Source organism: Diadema antillarum, unplaced genomic scaffold (assembly GCF_040938485.1).
Source record: "Diadema antillarum isolate AM-2024a unplaced genomic scaffold, OU_Dant_1.0 seq00000796_RagTag, whole genome shotgun sequence".
In the NCBI taxonomy this organism is placed as follows: Eukaryota; Metazoa; Echinodermata; class Echinoidea; order Diadematoida; family Diadematidae; genus Diadema; species Diadema antillarum.
Window position 1 is genome coordinate 333,719 of NW_027271681.1, and position 25,087 is coordinate 358,805.

At 39.7% G+C, this 25,087-nt stretch overlaps 1 protein-coding gene across 1 annotated transcript in view; it reads left to right on the top strand.

The window, feature by feature from the left end:
* Nucleotides 1-2,871: 2,871 nt before the first annotated feature.
* LOC139739340 (protein yippee-like 2) overlaps nt 2,872-25,087 on the top strand; it is a 52,101-nt gene continuing 29,885 nt past the window's right edge. Inside the window, exons 1-2 of the mRNA XM_071649956.1 lie at nt 2,872-3,052; nt 17,692-18,445. Of these exons, the coding sequence (XP_071506057.1) occupies nt 18,275-18,445 (171 nt within the window). The 5' untranslated portion in view covers nt 2,872-3,052; nt 17,692-18,274. The remainder of the gene's footprint in view (nt 3,053-17,691; nt 18,446-25,087) is intronic.

Sequence of the window (25,087 nt, forward strand, 5' to 3'; positions counted from 1 at the left end):
TGCAAAACGAAATGAGCATATACTGTATAAATGTTTATATATATATATATATATATATATATATATATATATGTATATATACATATATATATATATTTTCTCTTGATTGTCAATATGTAAATACCAATACGTGGATAAATCGACACATACACACACATACACGCACACACAATTATGAAATCATATCTATGTAGATAAGTGGATGATATATATATATATATAATCTATGATTATAATTATAATTATTATTGTTCAATTCAATTCAATTCAATTCAATTCAATCATAGTTTATTTCCAATCAACGAAAATCAAAAACATAGTACAAAGTATACATGTCATGAAATAATATTGTTCAAACTTTTGTTATTATTTTTTTTTCGAGATTCAACAATGATATGTGTAATGATATGTGCCAGTATCAAACAGCTCATACTAATTTGAGTTTAGCAGTTTTGGCAAAGACGAAAAGGTCGATTGTTCTATGCTGATATTACAATAATACTATATTATGTCAAATCCTGATGTTAATCACGCAACAGGGGAAAAAAAAACAAGGCACATTTTCGATACAGCCTGCTATGTTTGTCAAGTATTTCATAGCTTACTAGTAGTTGTACTGTTATGTGTGTGTGTTGTTGGTTTTTTTTTTCTCTCTCTCTCCCTCTTCTCTATATTTGCTCGCAAAATTTTGCCCTTTGCATAACACCAGCTATTCAAGCTTGCTGAATGGGAAAAAATGAAGTCCACGTGTACAGTCACGATATTCCCTCCAAAACGGCACACAAAAGAGAACTAACAACGTTTTACACAGATGGAAGGCATTTGGTACTGTACGTGTGTATCTCGCGCCTATATTCCTATGGGTCAAAGTCTACACAACGAGCTTTTCCGCCACTTTCTCATTTGCATAGAGATCATAACAAACTTCGCAATATTCTATTTTTGTCCCCTGTCACCAACCCAACGGCGCACGGGGGTGGTTATCCGTACTATACGTACCATACGACGATCGGGGAAAGATCGATTGTAAACATGAAGGTGTGCACCTTGGTGTGCACAGAACCTTACACGGTACTATCGGAAGGATAAGCTGGGATGGCTTCATTTGGTAGGGAGGGGGGATAGAAAGATGTATTATGCGCGCGGGATCGAAGTTTTCCATTTGTTTGTATGTCCGTCTGTCTGTGTGCCCCCCTCTCCCTCTCTCCCTCACTCTCCCTTTCTTTGACTATTAACTCATCTTCCAGGCCTCACGAATCAAAAGTGAAGATACAAAGTCTGTAATATTAAGTAGATTCTTAGAGAAAAAGCGAGAGAGAAACTATTCCGCTAATGCTTATTTCTTGGCTTGACATTTATTACGTATTATCATATAAAATGTATTTATGATATTATAAAAGCCTGCATATATATATATATATATATATATATTGTATTATAAGAAATAAAGATGAATACATACCACACGCACACATACCAGATCTGGGGCCCGTTGCATAAAAGTTACAATTATGGTAACTTTGCCATCCAATGGTAACTGCCATGACAACAATACTCAACAGCCAATCAAAATCAAGAATTCCATGGAAGTTACCATTGGATGGCAAAGTTACCGTAATTGTAACTTTTATGCAACGGGCCCCCCTGCACACAAGTGACAAAGAACATTCTTTCGTGTACAGAAACGGCGGAGGTCTCTGGCCTTTACCGGAAGTATATGAGACAAGAACAACGCGCGAAGCGTTCGTCTCCTCAAACTGGTAAATTTTTTCTTTTTATTTGTATGCTTTTCTTCTCTTTTTCCCCCTTGTCTGGAGCCATCACCTACTGTGACTTTTTCCTGTTCAATAAATAACGCAACCACAATCGCGGTTGGCGGCATCAATTTAGCACGGTTCGTGAGAAAGTGAAATTACTTCTGGCTGTCTGTGATAAAAACAGTAATAATGATGAGGTTTATGAACGAAGAATGCAGGATCAAAAATGAGACATAAAAATATGACAAGGCGGCAACAAGGGCACGCACGGGTTCCTGCCGTTAGTCTCGGAACTCGAGACTCTGATTTCTAATCTGTTGCTTCTCATAAAAAGTATCCTTCCGGCCCTGCCTCAAAGCTTAAAATTGAGAGCATATTCATGGATTGGCCCCGCACGGGCCATATAGGCCTGATGTTGCTTGCGACACCTCAACGCTACTTTCACTATTATATCTTAACAATTGAGTCACAGTAAATGTCTCTGATTTCAGTCCCCCTTTAGATATCCTGTATCCTCGGACCAAAGCAGTTTACAATATCAAAATGAAAATATTCCCCCATGCACGTTCCGTAATCCTTGTCTAAGCATTATTATGATCCATGCGTCATTTCAATAGTTATGATTATTTCTAATAAGAAGAAACATATAATTATGCACTGATGAAGCCACCCTGTGAAAACAAGACTAAGAAATAGATAAATAGATAGATAAATAAATAAATGAATAAATAGATGAATGGATAAATAGATAAATAGGTATATAGATAAATAAATCATCATAGATAGCTCATAACGTGAAGACAATACATCTGTGAAAAAAATTAAGGATTGAAATTTATCTGAAAAAAACGTTTTTCAGAACAAAGACATTTTATTCTTTCTGCATGGGAAACAAAATGATAATCCTTTGTTCCTCGACAGCTCACTCCCACATGGCGAGGGACTAAATTATGATAATATTACTAACCCCGTTCCAAAATGTAATCTTCTCACCGATCGTACGTACATACACTCTCTGTGGAGTTTTCCTGGCACTCCAGCTAGTACTTTTGTATAGTATCCATGTATGGAAGTCGACGTCGCGCGCACGCACAATAATCAAAACATTGATCGACGTGCTTTGTTCATCTTTCCCGCGACAAGGAAGAAAGCATCCACGTAATTTAGAGTTTTCTCCCATACTTCAAGAATTTCTGAGCTCATCGAAGGTGTGAATCTACAGGTGCTGGTTACCCTTCTTCTTCTCTTGGATCACTTCGAGCATAAAGCCTGCTTTTAGAGGATAGTACAGCAAGGTAAGTCGATTGGTCGTGCAGAGATCTCTTACCAGCTGTGTGTAGTGTGTTGTCTTGTGCAATAATCGTATGCCTTACCGTCATATTCTCAACAAGCTGTTTCACAGTACAGTGCATGCAGTGTTGCTATTTTACTGTTGAGTGCAGTGTGACTTCGACTCCGAGACAGACCAGTAGAAGTGCCAGTACCAAGGAGTTTTCTACGATAACTCCTTGCTTCATGCTGTAACGTATGACTGGGACAGATGTTAAATTTTAGCATGTAATATGAAGACCCACTCTACTTCCATTGCTTCGCCTGCACTTGTTATCAAACCTTTGTCGATTTACCCTTTTTTGTCAGATCTGTAATTACATGCATTGTATAATTTGTAAAGACATAGCTCTAGGTCTAGATGTCGAAATTGTCGAAAGTTCGTGCCAGTGCCGCAGTGGCGGCAGTGCCATTTTAACTGATTCAGTGATTGCTGATCAAAACTCTTTTCTTTCCTTTATTTTTCTTTTCAGGTTTTATATGGTCTGGTTTTTTTTTTGTGGGTTAAACTTAAAGCCATATAGGCCTAAAAATGTAGGCTCATTACAACAGTATGTGGCTTCTACATGATGTGTAGAATTGAAAGTAGGGCCTACATGCAGAGTTACTAGTTCTGAGTGAGAAAGTCATTTTGAAGAAAGTCAGTGAAATCAAAGCAAAAGTTTTTTTTTTTTTTTAGATATCTGTCATTGGCATAGCTACAATAAGAAAGTCATGATGTATGTGGGGATCAAAATGTGGGTAAGTCATGTCCCTACCCTTGTGTCAATATCAGGGAGGTGAGACATTGTCTCACCTCACCTCACCACTGGCCTTTTAAATTACTGCCGGGAGGACCGGAGTCGCAGGCCCCCTGCGAGGTCCTCCCGGCAGTGAGTTACATGAATCAAACTCTAGTGGCCAAGTGCATTACACACTTGTGTAATTGTCATGTCACACTGAGTCATGGGACTGGCTTTGGCTTTGTACTAGACATGAATCTCAAGTTTATGTGGGGAAAATTGCATGTTGATTATCAATGTCAAAGAATGTGCAAAGCCTCATGAATACCATGATAGGATACGTGACTATTTTGAGATACAAATTTGTTTTCTTTTTCACCTAGTAAACTCCACAATTTGCCACTAAAAGAAGAGCATGACTTCATAAGCTGTGCTACCAGAGTCATAAATTGTCCATTGCTGTTCAGCTGTACTTCTTGTGTTGGTACAGTATATGGTAGATGTTACTGACGTGAAAATGTTGCATTACACTAGCTGTCACAAAATGTCAATTTCAAAATACATATAGGCCTAGGTATATTAAGGCACATTACACATGAAATTGAAAACAATAAACTTTGTTTTATTTTGTGAGCAAATAAAATTATTCATTGTTGGTAATACAAATGTGCAGAGGGTTTTCATTGAGAAATGTGAGCCACTAATTCACTTTCCAACTTTCATAACGCACTGCAGCTGTAGCTACATGTATGCTCAGTGTCTGTCCATTTCCTGATGACTGATGCATTCACAAACTCTCAGAGCAGTATCAATATTCCTCTGTTCAATTAAATGATCACAGGCCCCCTTTCCTTGAAAGAATGGGTTGAGGCACTTTAATCCTCAGATTATGTGCTGGCCTTCGTAAATCAAGTAGCCCTTCCGCACATTTCACCTGCTTATGGGATTACCCGTCAGTGCAGCTAGACAGTTCAGGGATCAATGCTTTCACTGTACAGTAGACTAGAAGGCAAGAATTTGAAGATGGAGAAGGAATATTCTGAAGGGGACAGGGTGCTATATATATTGTAAACATTGTAAAAAAAAATTAGGCTGACAAATTTTAACTTGCACTCAAATTGATTTGAATGAGTTGAACAGTCTGGTATACTATGCTTGGGGCAATGAGGGAAGAGAGCTACAAGGATCTTATTGTTTATTGTAGAATATAAATAGTGCTGTCAGCTGGCTTTCTCTATCAGGTGACATGAGCCAAACAAGCTTGACATTCACGTAAGCAGGGTTGAAAAATTGCTCCTGAGAACTTGCCTGAGTCAAAGTTCTGGCAATGCACATCGTATCACAACTTTCGATGCCCTGGGCTTGATTGGTACAATGATCCATGTGTGATCTGTGTGATTTGTCATGCACATTGTATGGCAACTGTCTGGTTACATCAAGTTAGTTTCTTCGAGGTAAATGTGATATCTGCTGGAATTATGATCAGAACATAATGTGGTTGGAATGCAGGCACGATGAAATTTCAATTCCTTTACATGTATACAAAATGCATCAGCCTACAGTATACACTCTGTAGTATGCATTTTTTTGATGAGGGCTGACATACAGTTTAATAATTGTCAAGGGTCAAATGAGTTATAGAGGGACGTAAATTGCTCTAATGAGTTTTATTTCAGGTGACAGTGGATGTTACACATGTACATGTCATATTCTTCAGACTGACTCCCTATAGTATAAATAATCTATTAATGTACACGAAGCATACAAAAGCATACCTTTACACACGCTCGCGTACCTACAGTATGTACGGTATTCCTGCATTCTAATGAAATTGTGTGAGAGTTAACAGCTGATGGAGCCAATTGACGGACTGTAACAGCTGTTCCATATTCACTTCCTTGTTGATATCCCGGATACCATATGATGTGTTTTCCTTTACCTGGGTAGAGTTTTGTGCAGCAAACCACAAATATCCCTGTAACCTTTTTCTGTAATTTCAAAGAGACCGACACATTTTTCATACTTATGCTACCATATTTTGTTAGAGGCATTGTGTTTATTACAAGTTCAATACATGATTCCATTTCAAATATAATTTACCACATATTAAATTGTTCAGTTTAAGGATACAAATCAAAGTCTAAAAATTACTACTCTGTCACTGTTCAAAGTGTTCCTTGTTTGTATTTCAATGATCGAAGTATGCTATACATTGTAAATTCAATGTAGGCCCTATATGGCAAAAGGAAAATTCAATTGGCCTTGTTGTTATCCTCTTTTGTTTCAAATACTAAAAAGTATTGGAAACTGATTACTAGCAGTACTATTCAAGTGTGACATCTTTCTAGACATAGGTTATTTATAGATTGGCAACACACACACACACACACACACACACAAAGTTATCCATAGTGCATTCCTAAAATATACAAAAACTTCTTCCCCTTGCGTGAATGGGCATTTAAATAAGACCTCATACCTGCAATAGGCAAGTGCCCTCCTTCACTGAGCTGTAGATGCCTACTGGGGTGTAGGGCAAGCTGGCAAGCAGACCTATAGTTTTATATCACCTTGCATCATATGTGTATGGACATATTAAATACACTGTATTCCTTATGATGGGGGGAAATGTGTCTGTTTTCTATCATTATTATACAATCTAGTGTGACTGGCCTGTTTTTAAGGCTTCCTGTAGAATGTTTTCTCCCCTCCCCTACCCCCACCCCATGAAGATAACACTAAATAGGCCTACATATTTTGTAGACTATGATGTACACATAGCACTTTGATCAATGAACCTGGATAAATGGAAAGAGAGTTTTGCCCATACTAGTGATTGAGGTTTCTTTGGTCTGAACGAGAATTATTAACTAAAATATAAAGAATGTCCACAAAAATGGTAAGAATGTGCAACACTGTCTTCATTCCGTCTGCGAGCCTTGTGCAGAATTTTTGACTGGTGCCTTGGAATGCCAGCATGCAGCTGTGAGGTCCTTGTGCCCTCCGTGGATGACTAGCCATTATTACTAGGCAAGGCTCCAGATTGTTTTTCTGGCTGTGCCAACCACAGAAGAGTGAATATTGGGAGTCAATTCAATTTATTCCCTCTTTGGAACATCGCTTGAGCTCACAGAGGCCAGTGCATACTCTCCATATTTCTATTTTTCGTGGCGTGAAGCAGGGTTGTGATTCACCCGTCACAGGCCGCAGCAGTCTGTAGGTGTATCCATGTCCAGCGTGGGGGAGACTGCCCAGTCAGTGAACATGTATGGTCAATGAATGTCTGAAGCAATGCCCCACCATGCCATACCCATGTCCCCCCCCCCCCCCCCCCCACTTTGATGAGCAGTAATGAACAGATAGATTCATATGATTTACTGTACATTTCTAGCATATGTGTCAAGAGCTGCTGGCATGAATTTTGGCATTTGAACAAAGTGATCATTTTGTCCATTTATAGAACATGAATTGTGGTAAAATTCAACTGTTTGTCACTTGTCATCATGTCATAGTGCATATGTAGATAAATTTTAGTTTCTAATGGCTATTGGCACTGAAAATCATGTCAAGATAGTAAAAATTTTCAGAAGATATAGGCCTACAGTATACTTGCGCATCTATTCATGATGCAGTTCCATTTGTTTTTCTTTTATATCCCTACCAATGCAACCCTAAAGCAATAAAGAAAATTCTACTGTGCACTGTACACAGCTACCTGAGACAGAACCTCAGCCTATGAATGAAAGACAAGGCAAATTCAGTTGCAGTTGACTGAGGATATCCAGCCTTTGGTGTGGTAATACTTGGGAAGCCATAACTGTGCTCCGTACTGCTTTGGTTCGGTATCCTCGTCACCAAAACACACACGTGCAGTGGGCCCTCGCTCACAAAGCCTTATTGTACATGTCTATCACGTGCACTTTGTCCTCATTGTTGATTGCTTGTTTTTGGGTAAACAAACAAGGAATATGAAGCACGCAAACCCCTACCCTCCTTTGCAGCCCCTATTATTTGTGTTGATCTAAGCCCAGAGCTGACTGTTCACTGTCACCTGTTCTGCAAGGTGACTGGAGACATCCGCAGAAGAAGTTTGCAACTGCATGTGCGAAATCACGAGAAAGCTGTGTATCAAAGTACCAATGTTCAAGTGCTTCTTTGATAGTCATCTCTGCCGACACTGCATCTTGTGATAAGACCAAGTTCATATCGTGATTAAAGTCTGCAGATGCATATTTTCGGAATAAGGATATTAAAATGTTGTCGGAATTTGCTTGGCAACGAGTGATCGAATGCTTACAAGTGTGAGAGGATTTCATTTTGACTGCAGCAAATGGCACATCTGTCTAGCTACCATGATTATGATGATAAATCATACATTTTGTTTGTTCACACAACCCAGGTAGTTAGAAGAGTTGCTTAAAAGTGATCAGTCTGCCTTTGCAGTGTTGACGGAGGTGGTAGGAGAAGTTGCAATTGTTTGTTGTTTGTTTGTTTTTTCCAACTAGCAGTAAAGCGGGTGCTGTATTTTGAATTTGTATGTTTAATATTGCTCATTAGAAAAGAATGATGAGATAAGATACGATGACTTCAGAAGTAAAAGTAGCCAGAAAAGGCTCTGAATGATAAATGAAAACTATGAGACAGCATGTAAGGACAAATCAGCTCTGTATTGATCTGAGCCTGACTTGCTTTGTATTTAGAAGTGTGTCTGAAACATTAGACTACTAGCTGTAGAACAAAGGCTATCAAAGTTGGCATGCTCACCCTTGTCACATTATAAAGAACTAATCATGACTGGGTGCTTTGGAAGATAAAGAAGAAGGAGCCATGTAATGATACGATTTTACTGACAGCCAAGCTATTCATCCATTGTGCTCTCCTGAAATGAGTAATCACAATTTTGCCTTGAGCAAATAGAAAAAAAAGGAGAAAATTCTGTCTCTGTGTATTATCTGTAACTCAAGGCAGTTAGGATGTTTAGTCACCAGGGAGAGGATCCAGTGTAATGTCTTACTTAGCAACTCTTTCTTGTACACAATTTTTCTCTTTGTTATGTGCAAAGGACTTTCCATGGATACAGCTGTACAACAATGTTGTTTGAACAAATTCTTCTTCTTTGCACAAAAGGAAAGCTATAACATCTACAGTTCATCATCTGTAACTTATCCTTAGCAGGGTCATAAAGAAATGCTTATAATTTCTGAGCAGAGAAATGTGGTATTGATGATGATGTCAGGCCAGAACATATAGTTCTAAGGTATGTTACTCAAGCAGCACATTGCTTGTGTGACTGAGCTGGCTATCAAAATGCTAGGGGGTAGTGGCAAAATGTCACTGTTTTCTCAACATCTGCCCTCTTCTGCTCAATAAACTTTTGAGTGATTCTTTGCACTTATTGCAAATGAACAAGACCATGAGGTAAAAAATCTTTCAAGGATAATTCCAGAGATAACAATAAGAGCAGTGTAAGAAAATCCAAAGTTACCTTGCAGCAAAAACCATTTACTTGATGGTTACATGTATTTCATGCTTACTCCTTATGCATTACCTCTCTCCCATTTAGTCTTTAGAGATTCCAAAATGCATAGATTAGTCACCGTCTCACTCAGTGGGCATTGTTCATACTTTCTTTTATTTGTAGTCTGTATATTGTTTTTGAATAGGCAGGCATTTATGCCTGACAATATGTACTCTCTCCATCCTGTGATTAATGATTCACTAGTTGGTTGAAGTGCTACATGTATCTTGCAAGTTTTGGACGCTGCACAGGATATTATGCACAGGATTAGTCGGGAGGGATGATGTACATTGTAGATAGCAAGGGTCTCTCCCCTTGAACGTTGTCACACAAATAGCTCATTGGTGGCAAAGGGTTCTGTGATGGGAATATGTGGCCTAATGGGTTTTCTTTTTCTTGTAAATTATTCATTAACTAGCATGCTGGATTTAGCCCACCTTTGCCTATAGGGAAAATGTTGACTATTGCAGTCAATAACAAGCCTGTGTTAGTGTACATGTACAATGTATGTATCCAGCTGTGTAGCTGATGCTCATCTGGGGATCAGAATCAGAAGAGGGATATTAAAAGTAATGTATTTGTACATGTAAGTGTCATAATACATTTGTATGTGCCTTCACCTCTCTTTACTTTACCTTTAGTCTGCTTGCATATGAACTTGGGTACAACTGTACATTGCCATGGCTGGAAATTGCATCAGTGGGGATGGCAATTTGTCTTTCTCAGACATTCCATTTTTTAGGATATTGTATCTTCCTGGTATAAAGTGTACCATTCTTTGCACTGCAATTAATGGCAATGACTCAGTAATGTGCTGTTTCCAAGATGAGTGCTGATTGATAATCATAAATGATTCATATGATTAGCTTTCCTCATGGAGCAACATAGCCAAGACCTACACTGTGATGTGAATTCACATTGTATGTTTTTGTTTTTGTTTTTTCATTCCAAGAATTATCCACCTATGGGACATGGACATGAAGAACAAAATTGGGCAATTGAAGATCAGTCGTACTAGACTCTTGTTTTTCCAAATGTCACATGAATTCATGCCCCTGATCCTGATATGATGGAGGATACAATATGGATAGAGATCTCCTGATGTGCCTCTGATGGTGCAGGTGTGATGCAGTTTTGTTTGTTTTTATGGTATAAATGGTATGAGATAAAAATAAAATCATGGGGTTGAAGAGCTGTGGGATGAGGTGATCATAATGACTTAAAATATTCTGGTTGTAGTTTCCTTTCTCTGTTGATATTCATTGGTTTATTGATGCCATACCAGATGAGTGACATGAGTGTACTATACAACTGTATATGTTGTGCGTGTGATCATGTCGTGTTGTAATTAACTGTGGTGCAGACGTGATAGGGTCAGTCCCATTGGGACCTCCTGATGGAATTTTCCTGGGGATGGATACAGGTCTTCCAAATAGTCTTGAGGGTTTTCCCAGATCCAGTCATGTCCTGTTGGGATCATCAGAATACCTATCCTGTCAACTTTGTACATTGTGTGTCACCTACAGTCTCGCCTCTCTGGAGGAGACAGGAGAGGTATAGATGAGATGGCTGTGGTAGCGTAGTAAGTTGTACATGTGATGCATGGGTAGTACTTGTTGGCTCATGGGTGGAGTTTGTTGGCAGCTGTTTCCCCCGGAAGTGGAAGACCTGTCTAGGAAACAGACATCAGTCAGTCGGTTGTGAGCATTCCTCATCCATGTATGTACAGTGTATAGTTTGCCATCTGCTCGCGTGCTGTAATGCCAAGTTATTACTAGTTGCAGAATGTTTCCTTTGATAATGACCTCTATACCCATCCCCCCATCCCCTCCCCCCCCCCCCCCCATCTCCCACCCCTGCTTCCTCACAATGTGTATCAATGGCAGCAATCGTTTATTCGGAATGCAAATTCTTGGAATGGAATGCAAACTTTTTGGAATGCGTGACCCAATGACGCTGATTGTGTTTTCCTGATGTTGTGATGTGTGCTATGCCATTTCGCCCAGATCTTGATCGTTTGCCCTTTTCCAGCAATCTCACAGACTGAAGGTATTTTCTGATTCACATTGATTTTTTTCTCTACTCCTCAGTTATAGAATCTTTTTTTTATCCTGCATTATGATTGGTAGATATTGTTCCTTGTAAACAGGAAGAGATAGAAGCAAATTATCTTTTAATAGGGTCCCATTTTTTCACTTTCTTTTCTTTTTTCTATTTCAAACAACAAGAAGGAAGAGAGTGAAAATAATATTTAATGGCCTTCAACCAACAGGCCTTTTGAAGGCAGCATTATAATTAGCTCATTAAAAAAAAAATCAAGGCTTTGTCATTAATGAGCATTGCCTCCTCTCCATATTTAATACTCTGCAATTTTGATGACATCATACTTACAATACATTATGTATATCATTTACCATCATATTATGCTAGTGAATCATATGAAACGGTAACGAGATGTAACAAGACTTTGCTTTCTAAATCTCTTTGTTGTTTTGTTTTTGCTGTATGAACATAATTTTGGCAACATATGGGATGACATTGTTAGTATGCTATTTCAATTGATTACTGTAGGCCTATATAATCAAGTTATTCTAAGCCATGAAAATTCAGGTGAATGTGGGTGAGGCGTTTAAAATGGTGACCTACATGTATTTCCTTTTTTTATGAGATCTTAAACACTGGTGGAGAACAGCCAGGTATTATAAAGCTCCAGACTGTTTATGGATTGTGTCTACATACACAGGGAGTATGCCAAGCTCACCTCAGCACAGCGAACTGTTGCGTAGAGTGCCCAGGACGTTGTATGCTGTGGCAACAAAGGGAATTTCCGTGGATTTATAATGTGCCTTCCCTTGTGGTGACTAGTCTGTGTCTATTAGGCTGTCTTGCAAAATACTAGTTTATGCAAGTATAATATGTATTCATTCGTAGAAGCCTAATGATATATCAATAGCTATGTTTGACATTTAATATCATCATATTATATTTAATTGTATGATGCTTAGTTGATCCGACTAATGTGTGTCTGGCTTCTGCATGTACTTCTGGCAGTCACATGGCTCTAGAAGAAAAAAAAATCACAGAAACAAAATCAAATATTTCAAGTGGTCTGTCTCACAAAGGAAAAAAGCAGTGATTAACCTGGACTAATCCATTGTTTACAAAAGTGTTCAGTTCAATGTTCAACAGTACGGCTTTTTGGAAGATATAGGGCGTATAGGCCTATATTTGTTTGAAATTCTAAAGTACTGTTTCATCATAAAACACAAATATACATTTTGTTCAATTCAAATTGAATCAAGAAATATCAGATAATGAATGTTAATGTTGTGATGAATCATGTGATAAACATTACAAGGCCATCAACTTCATTGACAGGTCTGTTAAATCGTGAGAAGAAAACAAAAATAAAGGAAATGTCCTTGATTTGCCTAATCTGAGCAGTTTTCAACAGAGCTTTGTTGACTGATACAAATGGTGCACAGGGTTGCTCTTCTTTTATCAGGTTGTGAAGCGACCCATCTGCTTTTCTTTTGTTGGCAACCATTATCTGTTATATAGAATGACTTAAGCATTAAACAAGAAAAATATTTGAAGCACAGCAAACACATATAAAACAAAACAGATCATGTGAAGGACACATTTGATCAACACAATTTTTTTAAAGCGTGTGATAAAAGCATTTTTCTTAATGGGCACACATGTAATTGCCTTCTTTAATTCAGATAGAAATATAATTTTTTGGTCTACAGGTACAATGTTACCAATGGTATAGATTAAGGTTTATCCCCCCCCCCCCAGCCCCCCCCCCCCCCCCCCCCCCCGGACTATGGTAGTAGTTACGTGTAATGTGTATTGCATGTGACTAGATATGGGATAACCAAATGCATGAGAACCAATATCTGCAATTGCTTCCATTACTCAAAATAACCCTGTAGCAGCCCTCCCTATTCACGTACTTCAGTAATGAAATTATCCCTGATCCAGACATGGGAAAAGTTTGTTACAGACTGCAGTCTTGTGCGTGATATTGGGTCTCTCAGAAAGGCCAACTGTTACCATAAATTGCAATATTTTGTACTCCTTTTTGCCAAAAATACTGCAGCATTCATGTAGAATACTGCTTTTCAAAAATCATGTTACTACATTTGTCTCTCGTGGGAAAGGTATTAATAGGGACTGTTTTTCCTAAATAACAAATAGACAAACGAACATGCCTTTTCCAGCCTTCAGAATACTGCAGTGCTGTTGCAAGGTTGGCATCCCTGGCCTCCATGTAATTATGGATATTTTAATAGTGATCAAGTATAGAAGAACAGCACACATAGGCCCCGTTTACAGTGAGTGAAAAAGCCGGGCTTGGCCCGGGCTGAGCTACGCCTTCCTTTCACTGTAAATGCTCAAAAGGCCAAATGCGGTACCAAAAATGGCCACACATTTGGCCGAGCTCTGGAGGTAGTCTCGGCCCTCAGTGTAAAAACAAACTGGGGCAAATGCGGTACCAAATTGCGACCGGCGCACTCCCAATAGTAGTCGTTTGTTTCAGAGCTTTCTATTATGCTCTGGTTTGTTTACAAGCAGAGCGCCACTATGACAAAATATTGAAAGGTTTGAATTAAAAGCCCGGGCCAAGCCCTCCACTGTAAACGGACAGAATTGCAGGGCCGAGTACTGTAAAACGAGGAATGCTCTCTTGCATTTTTATTTCGCGAATTTCGCGAGCGCCAAGATTCGCAAAATTGAAATGCACACGAAAGTTCTTGTCTACAATATATGCCAGGAATGCCAGTAGCAATTCGCGAAAATTTCATGCCGCGAAAAAGGCTATCGGCTCCAATTCACGAAAATTTCATGCCGCAAGTATATCGTTTTTCACAGTACCTCAATTGAGGCCGGGCTCAGCCAGGGATCGGCCCAGCCCTGCACTGTAAACGGGGTCCTTGATATGGGGTATATTTTTAGCAGTTGAAGAGTTTTCAGTGGACCAGTGCTTTATGTGCTGGATATCATTCAAGAGGCGTTTAACAGAATGATGTGACAGACATATTGGTGGTGTGGGCATGTCTAATTGCTGTGGTTTACATAATGTACCTTTCTCTACCTGTGGAGATACATTGAATTTAACTCGGAATTAAAAATCTAGAAATGCTTGTGGTGAATGATGACCAACAGAAGACATCAGAAGATTCAGATTTAAGCAACATTTACACTTGTGTCTTCATGATGGTATGAGTGATATTGGTGAATTGCAGTCTAGATGTGAGACTAGGTAGTAAACACTCTTGGACGGTGTCGTCATGTCGCTTCCAGCTCTCTCCATTTTGTGTTATGCTGTGTTGTTATGCACGTCTGAAGCACTCCCCTGCCAGCATTCATGGATGGGATTGCACAGGCTCACCTCAGTCTCTCACCATTGACCGTTCAAATACAAATGGGCCTGTCTTGTTTATGATTAATTGTTTCTTTGGCCCATTCCTTTGTCTGCATGTTCAGTTCCAAGAATCGGCTGTTGCAGGTCAATATTCTTTTTTTTACTGTTTGACATTGTGGAACTTCTGCCAGAACATGTAGACTTACCAATGGCATAGAAAGAAAGCATGTGTTAATGAAACCGATACAACATGCATGTATGATTCATGGTCAAAATACCCATGTTTACATCAACTGTGCGTATGAAATATGAAAAAAAAATGTGAGACAATGTTGTTGATCATATAGGCATACAGTATGCAGGTAGATTTCAACTTTTGCCATATTTCACTTCAGGTGATTGCCAAAGACCAGATGAGATGTGTAGGACTTCAGGGGAAGGTGTGAAAAAGGAGGCAACTAGTATGTACTGTGCCTTTAACATGCTCTGACTAATGGCTGATAATGCAGTCTGGGTCCTGGGGGGTGTAGAATTCAGAAAACGAGAGACATGCATTAGATGAGCAGACGGGACTGAAGACATAACTCAATTTTGTGGATGGGACAGAGGACACGAAAAGCACCCGTGGAGGGAGGGAGGGGGTGGTGGGGTGCAAGTGATCTGGCAACCCCCAACCTGGGTCCTCGTGCCACGAATGGTAATCTTATTATGAGCAAATGAGATGCATTTATAAATGTGTGCATGTTTAAAGTTGCACTCCAACTTTAATAGTGTGGATGATTAGACATGAAGAGGTAAAATCCTAACCATTCAGATCACAAGCTTCAACTTGTGAATGGTGCCTGTGTGTTTCTGCCGCAGCTGTAGACGAGCAGATATTGATCACTTCCTTGGGTATGTGTTTATGGTACAATGCGGGATCAGTGATGCTTGATTTCAGTCTCCAGTGAAGACAGGTGATCACGGTAGACAAAGCAGAAGGGAGAATTGTTCTAGAGCGACGAAAGGCAACATAAAAGGAGGACATGAGCATGACGTGTGCATCACATTATAAAGACATAGTTTTCTCCCCCTTGCCTGCATTTGCATTTGAGCAAGGGCCTCATACTCGTAACAGGCGAGTGTGTAGGTTCCACATAATGTGACACTTTTCCTTCTGTTCAGTCAGTCATTGATGTTGTTTATATGCTCTGTTCCACATTATAAGCTACAAAAAGTTGGGTCTTTCACATCCCTAGAATTCTAGATGATTAAGAGGAACTAGATGGGGGGGGGGGGGGGGGGAATGACAGAATGGTAGCAATAAAATGAAAAAGAAAAGATTCTTGTAGAGGGTGAAACAATCAGATTACACTTTTCTGTGGAAGGAATATTATGCCATAAACTTTGTGAAGGAAAAAGAAAAATGTTTTAGCACTGAAAACCAGCAACTTCAGTTGTTTAGATTGGCATGAGAATCAAATTTCTGAGTCATCACCTTCATGCAATGTAGGCTTGAACAATGGAAGATGGTCAACAATGCAGCAGTCCAACGGAGTAGCAATGATGGCATGGTATTGGTATCATGTAGGCCTATTGTGTTCGACAACAGACAGTTGTATAAATGTATGACTATATATCCCAGTTTCATGATTTAGGAGCTGTGATGAGGAGACTGCACTTGTGCAATTGTCCCCAGACATTGGAAGAAAACAAACAAACCAAGCATTTTGCACTTGGAATGTTGTTGTTTGAAGAGTTGTTATGCCTTTATAGGGTCATACCAGCAAGTCAGAAAAAAAGGAAACAATCCACCTCTTGTAGAATAGAGGGTAAATCTACCAAGGACAGACACCCGGATATTTTGTGGTGGGCACAGGGTGTCATGTCTGGTCTGCAGCAAACAAAGACCTTATGGCTGCATGAAAAGCTTGTCCATGCATCAGTGGTGTACTATAAGAATGAATCCAGGTTATGCATGCATTCAATCACAGTCTGCCAGTTTTGATTGGGCAGTAACCAGGCTACACCATAATTCTTGCTTTGCCCAATGTATTGAGATGTGACAATGAATTCAGCATGCGCCCTCAACAGAAACGGGTTAATGGAGATATATGGTGATAATTGATCACTGTTGCATGGTGCATCTGGCAATGTTTCCTTGATGAGCTGTGTTGTGACATTTATGTAGGAAACATGGTTTCAATCATGAACGTCCCTGCATGATGAAAAGCTCTTTAAAGCTTGAATCATGAATTGTAATGATTAAAGAGGCACTATATCATTTTGCTTCAGCACAGGTTAGTCTGTACACTATCAAACGTTCCTGTCGCTGTTTGTGCTGTGAAGCTGCTGTCAGTGTGTATCATATGAAAGCTGTCGCAATTGAGATTAACTCTATCTTTTGGCTTGATCACTGTAGACAGGAACCTGCCATTAGTCTCTTAATTAGGGATTTCATTGATTCTGTTCATCCAAGCAAAGCAGAGTAAGACACAACAGGATGCTCGCATATGTACGTTCCCACACAGTCATAGAGGTGGAAGAACTTGCTTTTCGAATTGAGAATGACACGTTTCCTTCAGTGCTGAGGACGTCATGCAGCTCATGTGAAATATGTCTAGAGCTAATGAAAAACAGAAACAAAAACAGCTGAAACATTTCATGCACATGTGATTTATCATGCTCAAATGTTGTTACTGCCATTTGCGTAATTCTGAATGATCATATTCTTATGTTCATGATGTCTTAGACACTTTGTTTAATGTGTGTTTCTACGTACAGTATGTTCTGTATTTTCGGATTGTTTTGTTACTGTGTTTGTGACTCGAGTATTTCATTATAATTTACAATGTGTGAAGTTCACGCTGATCGTTTAGGCAGATGCTGTTATTTCTTCTCTTGGATGAACGCTAATATGTTGGAACAGGGTCATGTTTACTCATCATATGCTTTGCAGTGTATCTTGCCAAAAATTAAATGCAACATCCCATGTTCCATTTGTTATCATTTCAGAGCACGGTAAGCCATTGGAGGTGGGACTGTTGCCTTGCCCGACTCGACTCGTTACCCTCGCCTGAAGCAGTGACCACCGAGGCATTTTATCTTCGTTTGAGGGAGACTTTGGCCGTGATTCTTGATCTCCTGCAGCGCCCTGTCATCCCATGTCACTTAGCGAGCAGCTCTTCCCTGCCAAGGGAGTCAAGAGGAGAGGAGTCCTGCATCACCGCTGGACATTAAACCCCAAATGAACGCATCCTCCATCACTTCCTTTCCACCTTTTGTCCAATGCGGCTAGCCAGTGGCGACGCCCCTCCACACAAATTGCCCATTAGTAGGTAACGAGCTAGGAGGCGGTGCAGAATCCCACAGTCCACCCAGACAAACTGTTGTGTAGTGTAGGGTCTCATCTGCAGCGGGTGAGACTCTTCATTCGCCGCGACACCTGAGCTCCCAACGCACGGTCCCTCGGCGCACGTGTGCCCCCTCGCCGCCTGTCACCACGGCATCGCCACCTGTCCGCACCAATCGCTGCTCCTCCGTACCCATCATCGGCGGCCTACTCTCGTCCTGGTGGTGGGGAGCTGAGAGAGATTGCATGTGTGGCTCAGTGAGGGCGCTAGACTGCTCCAAGCTCCTCGGTCAGGGAACATCGACGACTGGCAAGATGGTGAAGACATTCCAAGCGTACCTGCCCAACTGCCACCGCAGGTATAGCTGTATCCACTGCAGGGCCCACCTAGCCAACCATGATGACTTAATATCAAAGGTAAACAGACCCTTTCTGCGAATGCATTTACTGTGCTCGGTGACCTTTCCTATTAGGCTTGGTGTCTGAATCTTAAAGGGTAGCTCTTCTTTTGTTTGATGACGGATGCTGTTTGAAGGTCTCTTTCTTTGTTCGTCATACACAAATCAGTAAGCTTTGTTCAGTTTAAATGTGGATAATGGATTGTTATGACTGCTCACAGACAAAGTTGCAGGTGGAGGACACACAATGCATTATTCTTTGTTTTTCTCTTTTCGGGTCCTTACTGGAGTTCAACCACAGGAAGGTAGGGTTCTCTCTCCCACTTCCCTGGTTGAACAAAGATTTCAAAACATTAAAGGACTCTGAAGCCAGAGCTTAAAGATGTTATAGCCAGCTGACTGTTGTCCTGCCAACTAAAATGCTTTGTCCTCTTATTTTTGAAAAAAAGCAAGCAGGTTGTCATACCTTTTTCATGTCTGTATGTATGTACAGTTTTGTCGACTCTTGTGGCTTTGTTTTGCTGCATTCACTGAATGATATCAAGGGAAATACTTTCTCCTCTGATGGAAAAAGTAGTGACACGAAGAAATAGTGGCTTCATTCTGCGATAACAGAAGAAAGCAGTTTCCAAGGCAACTCCTCCGTCTATTTTGTAAGACAAGAGGAGCCCATGTAAGAGTTCTCTATATTAAAAATATTACAACTGTGTTTACAGATAACATCAACAGAAAGGATCAAAAAGTTCTGAGATCAAGAAAATAAATAAATAAATGAATTAGAAATAGGACACAAAGAATTTTACACTTTTTCTCTCATAGTTGTCACACTGGAAACTACCATTGCGCAATACTGCCAACATTTTGTGCAATGGTTGTCAATAGTAACCAGAAATTGAGCATGCTATTACCCTCTCTGCATACTGCACTACTAATAGCTGTGTATTGATTTGATAATGCATTGTCTCTTTAGAAGGACACCATATATGACCCATCTATATCCCTTTTTCTGATGAAACCTTCCCTGTACGTGGAACACCACTGGTGTGTTCAAGAAAGAGCAATCAAAAGCCAATTTGCAGGAAGTGAAACGCAGCGAGAAAGCAAAGGCGAGAAAGGTCGCGTTCGATTTTTAATGCGCACATGAACGTGATCACATAGAATGGGTTTGGATCCATGGAGATCTGTAAATCATCTTGGATAGATGTTTTGATGGGCTAGACCACTGCTTCTATAGTTGAAAGAGAAGGGATTGATTATCTGTGCAAAATATGCTTTACAGAATTTTGGCATCCAAAATTTGTTTCTGGATGCATCGATCTGCATCCAGTGCCATGCGGTAGTTCTACAAATGAATGATGGAAGAGCAATGACTGCTTGTTTGTTTTGTTGTCGTTGTGTTTGGTGTGTGTGTGTGTGTGTGTGTGTGTGTGTGTGTGTGTGTGTGTGTGTGTGTGTGTGTGTGTGTGCGTGTGTGTTGTTGTTGTGGGGGGGGGGGGGGTGTTCACCCAGTGCCTCGTCCTGTTTTGGGTTTTTTTCTTTCTTTTTTCCCCATATTTGTTTCATTTGATAAATCAAAATCATACTACTGCAGTCAGTAATGAACTGTACAATTTGAAATTTGGGCCTATTCAGAAAATATAATCACACAGCATACACACACACACACACACAAGAAAATTTCTGTAGTTTTTAAAATAATTTTCAGCATAATTACATGTATGTGTTCATGTAAAGAAAGCTTCCAGTGAAATTTCCTACAAACCTACATGAGAATGTTACAGTAATTATCAAGCTCAAGCTTATACTTAATTCATGTGATGTCAACATTTATTCATATATCCTTTTTTTTTAATGTTGCCAGAGGGGAAAAAAAAGATATGCTGGCTTTATACCAGTAATACCACAACAAGCCCTAAACAGCTGATGGAAATATCAGATCGCCGGTATCAGTTTGCCAGGAACCACTGTTAGAAATCTGCTTAGGGGCAATTCCGCAGTTAGGTGGACATGACATGGATAAAAGAAATGTGCCTCTTTATCTTACTCTTTAATTTAGGTATCAACTAATGCCATGGATGTTCACCAATCACTAAGGTCTTTCAAATTCAGTAGATTTTATTTTTCGTATTTATTGATTTTGCGAGATATAAAACCATCATTTAAAATGTACATGTGGGACTGGGGATGCTGAAATTCACTTAAATGCAAATTACAGTGGGTTGCTTTGAAATTTTTTCCTCAAATTTTTGCTAAAAGGTAAAAGATGAATACATTTAAATACTCCAGAAGTCATGTGACATTTTGTCTATTACAAAAGGGTGAAATGACCTGCGGAATTACTCCGGACAAATGTAACGTTACCAACCGTAACGTTACTAACCATGCATTTGGGGGTCTAGTGAATAAATTATCGGCCGAACTGCTAAAAATATTTGCGTGAACATTTGTCATGATGCAATAATTGAAATTAATGCATCCCTTTGTTTGAAGTAACTTGAAATTTTGCACACTTTTTGCTACAAGACATTGATTTTTTTGTCATGTCCTTTTTTCGTAACGTTACTAACCAGCCCTTTTAGTTGCCATAGCAATTCTAATATTTATTGGATTGTACTCATTCTTTTCTATATCATAGACCTGGGAAGGATGAACATGTTTTAAGGTGATTTTGACTTGAAATGAATAAATGGTGATTTAGTAGTAAAAATAAATATCTAACTTTCTTTAGATGTAACGTTACTAACCGCGGAATTACCCTTAAGAATGATTCAACTTTTTCCTCCTTTGTTGAGTTTGCGAGGTGAAAATATGAAGAACAGAAGTGTTTACAATTATTATTTTTGTTTTTTTAAAGGTCTGGTAGCCAGTTCAGTCAGATTGTCTAGTTTCCTGTGACAAATTATTCTAGATCCTGCCATGGATATATGTGCTGCCCAATGCCATAACTGCGTTGGTATACAACAGTTTGCCGCAGATATATTGATTTTGTAGTCCCGCTAATTGGCAGCTAAAATCATAACATGCCATCCCAGCGTCAGTCCTGTTATGATACAGGCAGGCCCAGCAATTACGAACTGCACTTACAAACTTGCAGCAGTCAAATTAAACTGTCAGCTGAAAGCGAAAACACACATCGATGCTCCGCGACCACGTTCAAGAGCGAGAGGTGTTTTGAGGAGCGGAAAACTGGAGCGTGTGGCCTGGCGTAATAGCATAATTGGATGGGTCGTGAGAAGAAGCAAACCAAGTGATGATGATGTGTGCATCAGAGTTTCCATGCACTCAGTTTTGTGCGTGTGTATGTGTGTGTGTGTGCTTGAGATTGATGCTTTGAAAAGCACGATGTGACAGTTGAAACAGTGCTTATTTGCATGATGCGGCATTGCTGGGAATGATATTACATGACAAAGCCAAATTTTAAGAACATGAAGATTCGAGAGAGCTCTGTAACATTTTGGTAGATTGCATCGCGTGAACAAAATGCTCACTGAATCGACTGATGCTAATGCAGTTCTACAGTAGTTTTCTGCCACTGCAGGTGATGCAGTTTCAACATTTATTGGGGGACTTAGTCACGATGAGCGCAAGAAAACAGTGTTGCTGTTGCACCAGAGACCAGCGTTGATGAGACAAAAAAAAACACACAAAAAAACAACAGCAACAACAAAGCATGATGCAGGTGGCCGAGGGGACTTGTGAAATGTCAAGAAGTCATTACAAGCCCGTAAAATGGCACATCATGCAAATAATCTCATGCTCCAGTTGGTACTGTTTCTGTTGCAGATGAGAGAGATACCACCTCCATGGATTCCATTGAAGGTGGGCGTGGAGAAATGTCAACTGCCACTGCTGTCTAGATGTCTGCTGTTTAGATGTCAGTCTGCTGTTTAGATGTCAGTCTCGATGTTGTTTTGACCTATTTGTGTACATATGTACACTGTATACCCTATTCCACACTGCCATGAGGTAGCTACATGTTTCAATTTCTTTGTGTTCCTTTCTTTCTCATTTTTATGCTACTTGCTTTGTTCCTATCTCTTCTTCTATCTTCTGTTTATTATCTTCACAATGGCAACAACAAAAATTTCACTGATTTTTCCATAGCACAAACCTGTTTTTGGTGATAAACAATACAGTAGATAGGGTTTAATAGTGTTCATTTTCTTTGCATGTGTTTCATTGTTTGGGAATTTAGTTCTGTCATTTCTACTTTTCCACTCAATATAGAATGTGTAATTATAGTATGTCAATTTAGATATAAAAGAAGCAATTATCTCTTAAAATATATATTAGGTTTTGGGGGTTTTGGGTTTGTTTTTGTTCTTGTTTTTTTGCTGCTTAAACTGTGTGTATAGAAACTAAATTTGACAGTTTAGGCCAAGTAAAAAAAGAAACCAGTTTCTCGTCCTCGCGCGCATCGATTTTGGCCGCCGCATCGATTTTTTTACTCTTTACTATTTTCAAAATAGCGCTGAAAATACCAAGAAATTCATAATTCTCGTCCCAGCCCGCACCCCGCCCACATCGATTTTCAGTTGCCGCATCAACTTTTTTGATATTTACTATTTTTTCGGCCTCCGAAAAAAAAATCGACAATTCACCTACCAATCGTGATGTCTCATTTCTATACGCCTTGCGTCCTCTACTTAGCTGTAGTACAGCTGTAGCTTCTGTAGTGCGTACATAATAACGCATGCATTTCACACTGCGAGCTCGGCAAGAAGGAATGACCCACAAAGCAGTCCAACTGTAGTTGGATGGGCGCGGGCGGGTGGGCCTGGGCTAGCTGTGATGTACAGCGCACTCGGTATGTCGTGAACGCGATAGCGGCAACATTTTTGCGATCAATCGCTGATATTCCACGCATATTTCGCGCATTGTTCGTATTTTTCCCCGTTTCTCATATTTCAAGCGGATGAATTATACTGTACAAATGCTTGTGAGGATTGTATCGAGTTTGTATACATTTTCATGTCATTGTGACTATGTGCATGTGTGTGCAGTGTCGTAAGGTACGGTGCAGGTTCAGTGGCCGTCGTGCCGCACCGTGGCCATATTGGCAAAGTGTGCGTGTCTGTAGCTAGCTGTCCAGGGTCCCCATCCCTGGTCTGTCAGCTGCTGTCTGCACGCATGTATGAACACATTCGAATGTGTAAAAGCCCGTACACTCTGCTCTGTAACGTTGCATCTGACGGCGATATATTGTTCTATTTTGAAGAGAAAATGAATGCGCTTTTCCAGCAAATGTAGAATTATCAAATGGATGTATCTACAAAATAAATAACTTTTCCACGGATTCTGGTTTGTCTCGTATTTCTGCGGGATTCTTTTCTTTACGATGTTAATTCACAGACATGGCCGTGATTCGTATCATCTGTAGCCCGACCAGACGCTGTTAAATTACGCTGTGCGACGTACCTACGTACAGCGACTGGGCTGTGTATAGTTATATCATCTGTAGTGTGGTATACAATCATTCATCATCCAAATGATGAGTGATTATCAAATGTCTTTTTAGAACATGAAGAAACATCTTTAAATGTTTAATGCTATAATGCCATATCAGTATCATAATCTGCAATTGTACAAGCCAGTTTCCAGTTGAATGTGCTACAATTGTACTGTGAAGAAATGCTGATACATACCAGCTGTGTGGACACAAAAAGTCACAAACACCAATGATGAATAAAGCAGTGTTTTGAATATCATGGAATTTACTTCAGTCGTACATTCTTTGTTGAAAGACATGTTTTATAACGGTACACAATACATCAGAATTGCAAGTACACTGGTATCAGAAATGCCATTACAACACTAAATACCAGTACTAAGATGGTCATTTTCCCTTGACATATGTAGTGGAAAGAAAAAGCAAATGTATTTCTGCATGCATGAAGTTTCATTTCAAGTATGGTACATAATCTATTTGTTTGAAAATGCACAGAGTGCAGGCAAGACATACACTTGGGACTTGGTCTCTCATAACACAGCTACCAGAGTGATATGTCATTTCATGAATGGGATATAGAAATAGTAAAGCCCTCTCTCGTTACCTTTCTCAGAATTACCGGACGATAAACACATATTACTTTCATTTTGACAATCCTCGAAAAAATAGTAAGATATCAAATAGTAAGGACCTCCCTCATCGCCTTGCTCAAAAAACCCGGACGAGAAACTACTATCTTTTTTTACTTGGCCTTATGCTTTTTCAAATGGTGCATGTAAATGCCAATAATTACCATCATTCTTCACAGTGAGTGATCTCCATTGGGTCATGGATGAATTTTTACATATATGTGTGAAAAATGTTTTGTGGTGTACCTGTGTTAGGGCTGTACCAGTCACCCCCATGAACACCCCTCTTGTGGTTTGATCGATAGGAGTACACAGGGGTTGATAAATGGCACGTAATGTCAAATGTTGAACTCTCTCCGATGACATTCGAAAGGCAGTACATTACGTACACTCTCAGATTTCACTATGTTCCTCAGCCGAACCGATTTATTTCATTTTTTTTTCTTCCTCTTTGGGATAGAAGAGATCTTACATCTGTTTGTTTGTGTGTTTTTGCACACTAAGATTGGGATATAATGTTGTGATCCAATATAATCTGTGGAAAAGTCAGAGATTGGCCGGATTTGGTTTCATTAACTGATAG